At 37.8% G+C, this 12,843-nt stretch overlaps 2 protein-coding genes across 2 annotated transcripts in view; both read right to left on the bottom strand.

Moving 5' to 3' along the window:
• The window catches only part of LIN9 (lin-9 DREAM MuvB core complex component), a gene marked incomplete at its 5' end in the record, with an annotated part of 110,433 nt that overhangs the window by 55,883 nt on the left and 41,707 nt on the right, over positions 1-12,843 (bottom strand). The gene's annotated exons all lie outside the window — the stretch shown is intronic.
• On the bottom strand, positions 4,550-6,026 carry LOC307176050 (WD repeat, SAM and U-box domain-containing protein 1-like; the record flags this gene model as incomplete). Its single annotated transcript, XM_079901796.1, is given in 2 exon segments — positions 4,550-5,217; positions 5,220-6,026. Coding segments are annotated over 2 exon segments (1,335 nt in total). The 5' UTR covers positions 5,887-6,026.

Below are 12,843 nucleotides of genomic sequence, written 5' to 3' on the forward strand. Positions count from 1 at the left end.
TTATTGTAAATAATGCTGCAACGAACATGGGGGTGCATGTATCTTATGGAGATAGTGAGTTTGTTTCCTTTGGATAAACACCCAGAAGTGGAATTGCTGGATCACGTGGTATTTTTATTTTTAATTTTTTGAGGACCTTCCTTACTGTTTTACATAGTGGCTGCATTGATTTACATTTCCACTACCAATCCACAGGGTTCTCTTTTCTCCACATGCTTTCCAACACTTGTTATTTCTTGCCTTTTTGATACTAGCCATTCTAACAGGTGTGAGGTGCCATCTCACTGTGGCATTTCCCTGATGATTAGTGATGTTGAGCATCTTTTCATGTACCTGTTCGCCATCTATGTGTCATGTTTGGAAAAATGTCTATTCAGCTCCTCTGCCCATTTTCTAATCAGGTCCTCTTTTTGTTGTTGAGTTGTATGAGTTCCTTACATATTTTGAATATTAACTCTTATCAGATATATGATTTGCAAATCTTTTCTCCCATTCCGTAGGTTGCCTTTTTATTTTGTTGATTGTTTCTTTGGCTGTGTAGAAGCTTTTTATAGTTTGATGTAGTCCTACTTGCTGATTGTTGCTTCTATTCCTTTGCTTTTGGTGTCATCTCCAAAAAAAAAAAAAAAAAATCATTGCTAAGACCAATGTCAAGGAGCTTTTCCTCTGTGTTTTCTTCTAGTAATTTAATAGTTTCAGGTCTTACATTTAAGACTTTATTCCACTTTGAGTTAATTTTTGTGAGAGGTGTAAGACAGGAGGCCAGTTTTATTCTTCTGCATGTGAATATCTAGTTTTCCTGAGACCATTTATCGAAGAGTCTGTCTTTTCCCCATTGAGTATTCTTGGTTGCCTTGTCAAATATCAGTTGACCATATATTCATGGGGTTTTTTGGGGGGGGGGTTCAATTCTGTTCCATTTGTTTATATGTCTATTTTATGCCAGTCTCATACTATTTTGATTACTATAGTTTTGTAATATAGCTTGAAATCAAGACATTTGAGTGTTCTAACTTTGTTCCTCTTTCTCAAGATTGCCTTGGTTAGTCAGGTCTTTTGTGGTACCACATAAATTTTAGGACTGACTGTTCTGTATCTGTAAACAATGCCACTGGAATTTTCATAGGGATTGCACTGAATCTATAAATGGCTTTAGGAAGTATGAACTGTTTAAAACAATATTAAGTTTTCCAATCCATGAACATGGGATATCTTTCCTTTTATTTTTGCCTTCTTCAATTTCTTTCATCAATGTCTTGTAATTTTCAGTGTACAGATGTTTTACATCCTTGGTTAAAATTATTCCTAAGTATTCCATTGCTTTTGGAGCCATCGTGGATGAGACTGTTTCCTTATTTTCTTTTTCAGATATTTTGTCTTTAGTGTATAGAAACACAACCGATTATTGTATGTTGGTTTCATATCCTGGCTTTACTGAATTCATTTACCAGTTCTTATAGTTTTTTGTAGCGTCTTCTCTATATAAGATCATGTCATCTGCAAACAGAGATAATTTTACTTCTTCCTTTTGGATTTGACACCTTCTTTTTCCTTGCCTGACTGCTCTGGTTTGGACTTCCAGCACTATATTGTCACACTTGTCTTGTTCTTGATCTTTAGAGAAAAAGCTTTCACTCTTTCCTTGTTGAGTATGATGTTAGCTATGGGCTTGTTCTTTAGCTTCTTAAGGTAAAAACAGAAATTTATACCTTTTTAAAATGTATATAAGCATTTTCTTCTGATGTAAGTATTTAAAAATGTAAAAGTTTCCTCTATATACTTCTTTAGCTGCACCCCACAAATATTTATATTTGGTATATTTATTATCTTTCAATTTAAAATATTTGTGATTTTCCCTTGAGATTTTCTCCTTTTACTTATGAATTATTTAAAGTATGATGTTTCATTCCCAAATACTTGGATGTTTTCAGAGATCTTACTGTTTCAATTTCTGATTAAATTCTGTTGTGCTCAGAGAAATTCTGTACACTGTATATGATTTCAATCTTTCAAAATTTACTGACATGTGTTAATAGGCCAGCATATGATTTATGTTGACAAAGTATAAGCATGTGCAAAGATTATATATTCTGCAGTTTTGGGGTACACTGTTCTAAAAATATCAATTAGATATCATGATTGGTAGTGCTATTCTTTTTTTTTTAATTAATTTATTTTATTTTTGGCTGCATTGGGTCTTCATTGCTGTGTGTGGGCTTTCTCTAGTTGCAGTGAGCAGGGGCTACTCTTCATTGCGGTGAGCGGGCTTCTCATTGCGGTGGCTTCTCTTGTTGCAGAGCATGGGGTCTAGGCATGCGGGCTTCAGTAGTTGTGGCCTGCGGGTTCTAGAGCACAAGCTCAGTAGTTGTGGCACACGGGCTTAGTTGCTCTGTGCCACGTAGGATCTTCGCAGACCAGGGCTCGACCCCGTGTCCCCTGCATTGGCAGGCAGATTTGTAACCACTGTGCTACCAGGGAAGCCAAGTAGTGCTATTCTAATTCTCTATAGTTGTACTGATTTTTTTTTCCTGTTCTCAATTACTGGTAGAGAGTTGTTAAAATCTACAACTATAATTGTTGACCTGTATATTTCTTCCTTTAGTTGTCTTACTTTTTGCTTTAAGTATTTTGAACATCTGTTATTAGGGGCCTACTAATAAACATGTATTAGGATTTGTTGTGTTCTTCTAATGAAGTGCTCTTTCAATCATTATCAAGTATCTCCTCTCTCTGGTAATACTCTTTGTCTTGAATTCTATTTTGTCTGATGTTAACATAGCCACTTCAACTTCCTATTGTTAATATTTGATTGGCATATCTTTTTCATTCTTTTGCTTTTAACCTGTCTGTGATTTTTAAAATTCAAGTACAACTCTTGAAGACAGCACATACAGTTTACCCTTTAACAACATGGGGATTAGGAGTGGTGATATCACCTGAGCAGTTGAAAATCTGTGTATAACTTTTAACTCAAGAGTATAACCCAAAACTTAACTACTAATAGCCTACTGTTGACTGCAAGCCTTACAGATAACATAAACGGCAATTAACATGTATTTTGTAAGTTATATGTACTATACACTGTATTCTTACAAAAAAGTAAGCTAGGGATAAAAAAAGTTATTAAGAAAATCATAAAGAAGAGAAATACATTTATAGTACTGTATATTTTTATCAATACCATAAGTTTACATCGTCTGTTTACAAGATGAATCATGTCTCAGTACCTACATCAATATTATCTTATATGATATTACAAAATGCTTTACATGTTGCGCATATTACTAAAACTAGGTATCAAAAAAAAGAAAAGATAATGTGAAAAAGAAATTCATCTTTATTTACAGGTACAATGATTCATGCATTGATAATGAAGAAAAAGCAATACAAATTGCTTTATAGTAGTCTAGTGTAATCAATATGATGGCTTCATGGTAGCCTGGCATATACATTAATGAATGAATCATTATAAAAATTTTATGGCATACAGTTTTACTGTCATATTCATAATACAGTATTAAAACACTTTCATTTTTAAAAAATTGAGGTATAGTTGAATTACAATATTATATTAGTTTCAGGTATACAACACAGTGATTCAAAATTTTATAGCTTATACTTCATTTAAATTTATCACAAAATATTGGCTATATTCACTGTGCTGTACAACACATCCATGTAGCTTATTTATTTTATACTTAGTAGTTTGTACCTCTTAATCACTTACCCCTATCTTTCCCTTCCCCTACCCTGCTCCTCACTGGTAACCACTAGTTTGTTCTCTACATCTGTGAGTCTGTTTCTGTTTTATTAGCAACATAGGTTACTTCCATATCTTGGCTATTGTAAATAATGCTGCTGTGAACATTGGGTTGCATGTATCTTTTCAAATTAGAGTTTTCATCTTTCCTGGATGTACACCCAGGAATGGAATTGATGGATCATACGGTAGTTCTGTTTTTACTTTTTTGAGGCACCTCCATACTGCTTCCCACAGTGGATATACCAACTTACATTCCTGCCAGCAATGTACAAGCACTCCCTTTTCTCCACATCCTTACCAACATTTGTTAATGGTGGTCTTTCTGATGACAGTCATTCTGACAGGTGTGAGGTGATATCTCATTGTGGTTTTGATTTGGATTTCTCTGATGATTAGTGATGTTGGGTATCTTTTCATGTGCCTGTTGGCCATCTGTATGTCTTCTTTGGAAAAATATCTATTCAGGTCTTCTGCCCATTTTTTAAAATCAGGTAGTTATTTCAATATTGAGTTGTATGAACTATTTATATATTTTGGATATTAATCCCTTATCAGTCATATCATTTGAAAATATTTTCTCCCATTCAGTAGGTTGTCTTTTCATTTTGCCAATAGTTTCCTTTGTTGTGCAAAAGCTTTTAAGTTTAATGAGGTCCCATTTGTTTATTTTTGCTTGTTTCCCTTGCCTTAGGAGACAGATCCAAAGAAATATGGCTACAATTTATAACAAACTGTGTCCTGCCTCTATTTTCTTTTCTTTTTTTTTGCAATATAAAATAAACAGTTTTATTTTTGATGTGTCTCCAGCCATCGATCAATGGCCATTTTCAGAGTCCTATTTGGTATAAGTACCACTGAAGGAAGAACAAGATTTGTCATGGGACTTGTACGTTTCTTTTTGCTGATCCAATTTTCCGTTGTCTCCTTTTCGTATGAATAGCCATCTGATGCAATGACAGGATCTTTCATAAGCTCCTTAGTTATTGGACATATAAATTCATCAGGAATTCCAGAAGAAAGGGTTTTCATCTTTGTCCTGAGCTCTTCAATTTTCTGCAGAACTTTACTACGCAGCCCTAGAGATTCAATTTTCAAATCATCAGCTAGACTTTCTTTTGTAAGATTCAACAGTTCTCGCCCATCAATGTTATTCATTTTGAAAATACCAACAAGGTCTTTTAAATCTTGTGCACAAAGCCAGTTTGAGACATCGTCCTCTGACCAATCTTCAGTAAATTGCTTTGGTTGATCTTCTGCGATCCTTGCTTGGCAAGGTGTTTCCAGGTCAAACTGCCAGATATTCACTGTTTTGTCCATTGAACCAGTAGCAAGTAAAAGGATATTGGGTGCAAAGGCACAAGTTGTGACATACCTAGTGTGCTGAGTCAAGGTGTGAAATATATTCTCAGTATTAGTATCATACACTATGACAGACTTATCCACTGATCTAAGGTATGGGTAAAGGAAATAACCCAAATTTTGATCTGGCAATCCTGACCACATGATGCCAGTCGAAAGAAGTGAAGACCTTGTTCTCCACCAGAAACTGGCTGTGAAGAAAAATCGCAGCAGGTAATTCCAAGATCATGTGCTTTTTCACTATGCAGACACCTCATTTTATCATCCCACAGTGTTAAATCTTCACACGAGGAGCCAGTGACAAAGAGGTTTCCATTAGGAGAAAATGCACGGGCCACCAAGGAGCCATCCTTAACACTAGCACATCTATATAACTTGTATGACTGTGCATTCCACAAAACAACAGTTCCATCAGCTTCCCCTGATATCAAACAAGTGGAGTCTGGGGAAGACCGGCAAACCCTCACGGGGCTACCACTGGGCTGTTCCATCACTGCCAAAGTCTGTCCGTTTTGAGTATCCCATAAGACAGTGGTACCATCTGTTGAAAATAAAGCCAAAATATGCCCTGAAGCAGAGAAACAGCAGCAGTGGACAGCAGAGGTGTGAAACTTCAATGGAGAGTGTGGCAATTCACTGAAGTCACTCAGGGAGTACAGGCGAATTGGTTTGTCCAAGGAGCAAGTGGCCAAGAGGGAAGAGGAGAAGGCACAGCAGTTGACATCATCATCATGATCCGCTAACGTGTGAATTAATTTCACCATGTTCTTTATTTGAAGTAAAATATCCTGGTGTGGGCGTCCACCTAAACCTCAGCCGTCAAGCCAAACACTCAATTTCCGGTCATATCCCGGATCAACTCGCCAGTGTGAACACATGCATACCCACCTAATGCAAGGCAAACCCAAGATGTGCCAAGAATCCTCCAACATAAAGCTCGAGACCTACTCCCACCGTGCCCACGTGGGGACCAAGGATTTGCCCAACTCTTGAGAGCCAACCAGGCCTCAGCAAACCCAGCGAACCGAGCGACCCGCGGCAGGAGCACGGCCGGCGGGGAGCAGGGCCTTCCGAGTGCGGGGACCGGCGCTCGGGTTGTGGGGGGGGGTGGAAGCCAGCTGGGGCTTTCACGCCCCACCGTGAGGCGTCGCCCAGCTCCCAGACCAAGGCCGCAAAACCATGCATCGCTCTGGTCAAGATCTCAGCAGGTCCCTGTCGTGCGCTTAGAACCTGACGCCGAGAAACGGTGGGTTTAGACACCTTGAGCAGGGAAGCTCGGCGGGCTGACCCCAGTCAAGGTCCTCCGCCTGCCTCCGCCGCTGTTAAACTGGCCCATGGGCACTGCCCCTTTCACCTCAAAGACCCACGACACCTGGGATCAGCGCTCAGATGCCGGCAAGTGGTGCAGGGCACATGACACGCAGGTGAGGTGGGCCTGTTTTCTTTTTTTTTAAAGTAGTTTAATTTAATTTATTTAAAACTTCATTTTTAAAAATATTTATTTATTTTTGGATAGTTACAGAAGTCAAGGGATCTCGACTTTTTTTGGCTGTGCAGCATGTGGGATCCTAGTTCTGTGACCTGGAATCAAACCCGCACCGCCTGCACTGGAAGCATGGAGTCCTAACCACTAGACCACCAGGGAAGGCCCTGCCTATGTTTTCTTCTAGCAGTTTTTTGGTTTCTGGTTTTACATTTAAGTCTTTAAACCATTTTGAGTTTATTTCCGTATGTGGTGTGAGAAAATGTTCTAATTTCATTCTTTTACATGTAGCTGTCCAGTTTTCCCAGCACCACTTATTGAAGAAACTCACTTATTGAAGAAACTGTCTTTTCTCCACTGTATATTCTTGCCTCCTTTGTTGTAGATTAATCGACCATAAGTGTGTCAGTTTACTTCTGGGCTCTCTAGTCTGTTCCATTAATCTATGTGTCTGTTTTTTTGCCAGTACCATACTGCTGTGATTACTGTAGCTTTGTATTATACTCTGAAATCAGGGAGTGTGATACCTCTGTTCTGTTATTCTTTCTCAAGATTGTTTTGGCTATTCAGGATCTTTTGTGTTTCCATACAAATTTTAAAATGATTTGTTCTAGTTCTGTGAAAAATGCCATTCGTATTTTGATAGGGATGGATTGAATCTCTAGATTATCTTGGGTAGTATCATCATTTTAACAATATTAATTCTTCCAATCCAAGAACATGGTATATCTTTCCATCTGTTTGTCTCATCTTTGATTTCTTTCATCAGCGTCTTATAGTTTTTGGAGTACATGTCTTTACCTCCTAGGTTAGATTTATTCCTAGGTATTTTATCCTTTTTGATACAACTGTAAATGGGATTGTTTCATTAATTTCTCTAATAGTTCAGTGTCAATGTATAGAAATGCAAGAGATTTCTGTATGTTAATTTTGTATCCTGTAACTGTACTGAATTCACTGATGAGCTCTAGTAGTTTTTTGGTGGTGTCTTCAGGATTTTCTATATATTGTATCATGTCATCTGTAGACAGTGACACAGCGACAGTTTTACTTCTTCCTTTCCAATTTGGGTTATATTATTTCTTTTTCTTGTCTGATTGCTGTGGCCAGGACTTCCAATATTATGTTGAATAGAACTGGCAAGAGTGGGCACCTTTGTCTTGTCCCTGATCTTAGAGAAAATGCTTTCAGCTTTCTATTGTTGAATATGATGTTAGTTGTGGGCTTATCATATATGGCATTTATTATGAAGTATGTTCCCTCTATACCCACTTTGTGAGGAGTTTTTATCATAAATGAATGAATTTTGTCAAAAGCTTTTTCTGCATCTATGTAGATGACTGTATGATTTTTTATTCTTTAATTTATTAATGTGGTGTATCACGTTGATTAATTTGTGGTTATTGAACCGTCCTTGCATCAACTGGGATAAATCCCACTTGATTATGATGTATTATCCTGTTAATATATTGTTAGATTTGATTGTTAATATTTTGTTGAGGATTTTTACATCTATGTTCATTAGTGATATTGGCCTGTAATTTTCTATTTTTGTGGTATCTTTCTCTGGTTTTGGTATCCGGGTGATGGTGGCCTTGTAGAATGAGTCTTGAAGTCTTCTTTTCTCTGCAATTTTTTGGAATAGTTTGAGAAGGATAGGTGTTAACTCTTCTCTAAATGTTTGGCAGAATTCACATATAAAGTCATCTAGTCCTGAACTTTTGTCTGTTGGGAGTTTTGGGGTGTTTTTTGTTTTGTTTTGCTTTAAATTACTGACTCAATTTCATCACTGGTAACTGGTCTGTTCATATTTCCTATTTCTTCCTGGTTTGGTCTTGGGAGATTGTACAGTTCTAGGAATTTGTCCATTTTTTTCTAGGTTGTCCATTTTTGGGGCATAGAGTTGTTTGTAGTATTCTTTTATGATCCTCCAGTGTCAGTTCTGACTTCTCCTTCTTGTTGGCCCTCTTTTTTTCTGGGCGAGTTTGACTAAAGGTTTATCAATTTTGTTTATCTTTTCAAAGAACCAGCTCTTAGTTTCATTAATATTTTCTTTTTTAAGTCTCTATTCCATTTATTTCTGCTCTGGCCTTTATGATTTCTTTCCTTCTAATACCTTTGGATTTTGTTTGTTCTTTTTAAGTTCCTTTAGGTGTAAGGTTAGGTTGTTTATTTGAGATTTTTCTTGTTTCCTGAGGTTGGTTAGCATCGCTATAAACTTCTCTCTTAGAACTGCTTTTGCTACGACCCATAGATTTTGGATTGTTATATTTTTGTTTTCACTTGTCTCCAGGTATCTTTTGATTTCTTCTTTGGTTTCTTCAGTGATCCACTGGTTGTCCTTGCTCCATGGGGTGAACCCCTACAATCGTAATTAGTCTCATTTGTGGGTTGCCCACCCTGGGGGTATGTATAATGATTATAAAGCAACTCCACCCCTCTTACCCATCTCACTGTGATTCTTTCTGGTAGTTTCCAGTCTTTCTCATCAACAGTTGTTCTGTAAATAGTTGTAATTCTGGTGTGCCCATGAAAGGAGGTGAGCTCAGGGTCTTCCTTCAATACAAGTCTTTTTTTTTTTTTTAATTGACATATAGTTGATTTACAATGTTGTGTTAGTTTCTACTGTACAGGAAAGTGATTCAGTTATACATATATATTTATATATATATATACATTCTTTTTTATATTCTTTGCCATTATGGTTTACAACAGATATTGAATATAGTTCCTAGTGCTATACAGTAGGACGTTGTTGTTTATCCACTCTATATGTAATAGTTTGCATCTGCTAATCCCAAACTCCCAATCCATCCTTCCCCCAACCCCATCCCCTTGGCAACCACAAATCTGATTTCTATGTCTGTGAGTCTGTTACTGTTTTGTAGATAGGTTCATTTGTGTCATACTTTAGATTCCACATATAAGTGATATCATATGGTATTTGTCTTTCTCTTTCTGACTTCCCTCACTTAGTATGGTAATCTCTAAGTCCATCCATGTTGCTGCAAATGGCATTATTTCATTCTTTTTTATTGCTGTGTAGTAGTCCATTGTATATATGTACCACATCTTCTTTATCCATTCATCTGTTGACGGACATTTAGGTTGTTTCCTTGGCTATTGTGAATAGTGCTGCTATGAACATAGGGGTGAATGTATCTTTTTGAATTATAGTTTTGTCCAGATATATGCCCTGGAGTGGGATTGTTGGATCATATGGCAACTCTACTTTTAGTTTTCTGAGGAACCTCCACATTGTTTTCCATAGTGGCTGCACCAACTTACACTCCCACCAACAGTGTAGGAACGTTCCCCTTTCTCCACACCCTCTACAGCATTTGTTATTTGTAGATTTTTTAATGATGGCCACTCTGACTGGGATGAGGTGGTACCTCATTGTACTTTTGATTTGCATTTCTCTAATAATTAGCAATGTTGAGCATCTTTTGATGTGCCTGTTGGTCATCTGGATGTCTTCTTTGGAGAAATGTCTATTTAGGTCTTCTACCCATTTTTCTATTGGGTTGTTTGTTTTTTTGTTGTTGAGTTGTATGGGCTGTTTGAATATTTTGGAAATTAAGCCCTTGTAGGTCACATCATTTGCAAATATTTTCTCCCATTCTGTAGGTTGTCTTTTTGTTTTGGTTATGGTTTCCTTTGCTGTATAAAAGCTTGTAAGTTTGATGAGGTCCCATTTGCTTATTTTTGCTTTTGTTTCTATTGCCTTGGCAGACTGATTCAATACAAGTCCTGCACACAATATTCCACATGATGAATAATACTTAGGTCATGATGATGATGACACAAATACATCTCATACAGTTCTTGCCGTGCAGTGATTAGATTTTCAGAGGAAGACACTCACACACCTACGCAATAGATAAGTTTATTAACTGTATGGAATGATGATTATTTACTATTCATTAAGTGGAAATGAATCATCATAAAGGTCTTCATCCTCACCATTTTCATGTTGAGTAGGCTGAGGAGAAGAAGGAAGAGAAGTTGCTCTTGCTGTCTCAGGGGTGGCAGAGGTGGCAGAGGTGGAGGAGGTGGAAGGGGAGGGAAGACAGTCAGGCACACTTACTGTGAATTTATGGAAATACATCATAATTTCTACTTGACTTTTTGCTTTTTCATTTCTCTAAAAATGTTTCTATATGGTACCAATCCTTCTTCCACTATTTGCTTTAGTTTAAGTGACCCTATCATAGAAGGGTCTATGCTATAAAAAAAAGCAAAAGCAGTCTTGAAAATTGAAAGTCTTCTCCCCAACTGTCTAATGTCAATTTGTTTTCTGACACTGCATCTTCTATGTCTTCTTCTTTATTGGCTGGCACTGATTCAGAAGCACTCATCTCCATCAAGTTGTGTTGTTAATTCCTCTGGTGTGGTGTCTATTAGCTCTTGAAAATATCCGTGTCTTGAAGCCCTTTACTTCCAACCTCTTTTTTTTCCCTCCACCTCTACAATCTCTTTCCTTTACTGGCTCTTTCAGGCTTTTTCTATAACAACAGTGACATCTTCAGTGATATAATCCTTCCAGATTTTCATGATGTTTTCTCTATTAGAGTTCTCTTCCATAGCATTGACAATCCTTTCCATAGAGTACCATGTGTAATGAGCCTTAAAGGCACTTAAGGCTACAGGCTGAATTATAGATGTGTCTGGGAGTAAGTAGACCACTTCAATGCCTTTGGAGTCAAACTCATGGGGTTCTGGGTAGCCAGGGGCATTGTCCAATATCAAAAGAACTTTAAAAGGCAGTTCCTTACTGCCAAGGTACTTCCGGACTTCAGGGACAAACCATCAATGGAACCGATCCAGAAAAAGAATTTTTGTTGCCCAGGTCTTCTTGCTGTACAACCAAAAGACGGGCCAGCTGGTGTTTATTTTTTCCCTTCAAGGGTCCAAGGTTAGCAGCTTTTTTTAATTTAGTTAAATTTTTTATTGAAGTATAGTTGATATACAATGTTGTGCCAATCTCTGCTGTACAGCAAAGTGACATAGACATTCTTTTTTTTTTAATATATATTCTTTTCCATTATGGTTTATCACAATTCCCTGTGCTATACAGTAGGACCTTGTTGTTTATGGCTGGCAGCTTTATACATAAGGGCAGTCTTGATCATAAACCCAACTGCATTTGCAAAACAGTAGTTAGCCTATCTCTTTCTGCTTTATTTTTTAAGTTTTTGGCTGCGTTGGGTCTTTGTTGCTGCACGAGGGCTTTCTCTAGTTGCAGCAAGTGGGGGCTATTCTTCATTGCGGTGCGTGGGCTTCTTACTGCGGTGGCTTCTCTCGTTGTGGAGCACAGGCTCTAGGTGCACGGGCTTCACGAGTTGCAGCACGCGGGCTCCGTGGTTGTGGCTCGTGGGCTCTAGAGTGCAGGCTCAGTAGTTGTAGCACACGGGCTTAGCTGCTCTGTGGCATGTGGGATCTTCCTGGACCAGGGATCAAACCTGTGTGCCCTGTATTGGCAGGCAAGTTCTTAACCACTGCTCCACCAGGGAAGTCCACCCTTTCTGCTTTACATCCTAGTGCTTGCTTTACTTCCTTACTAACAAGGCTTTTTTTTGTTTTGTTTTGTTTTGTTTTACCAGAATAGGGCACTTATGTCTGCATTAAAAACCTGTTCAGGTAGATATCCTTTCTCCTCCATGACTTTCTTAATGGCATCTGGGAAGCTGTTTGCTGCCTCCCGGTTGGCAGAAGCTGCTTCTCCTGTGATCCTGACATTTTTTAAGCCAAACCTCTTTTTAAAATTATCAAACCATCCTTTGCTGGCATTAAATTCTCCAGCTTTAGATCTTTCACTCCCTTTTGCTCTGTCATCATATAAATGACTTTGCTTTTTCTCAAATCATATCGGAGTCCATAGGTATGCCTTTCTTATATCAATCTTGCACCCACATAAAAGCTGTATTTTCATTATGAGGTAAAAAGATATTTCAAAAAAATGCTAGGTATTCATGCCTGCTGGCATAGCTGCAGCTACAGCTTCACCAATTTTCCTTTTCTTTTTTTTTTTTTTACAATGGTCCTTACACTGTATTCATTTATTTATCTTGAAATAGTGGGCAATCACAGATGAAGACCTCAATCTACAGTACATATCAAGCAATTCAACTTTTTCTTGTAATGTCATGACTTTTCTCTGCTTCTTAGGAGCAATTCTAGCATCACTATGGCACTTCATATGGGCTCCATGGTTTATGGTCTTCCACTAAACACA

Source organism: Stenella coeruleoalba (genome assembly GCF_951394435.1).
Source record: "Stenella coeruleoalba genome assembly, chromosome: 1".
Classification (NCBI taxonomy): Eukaryota; Metazoa; Chordata; class Mammalia; order Artiodactyla; family Delphinidae; genus Stenella; species Stenella coeruleoalba.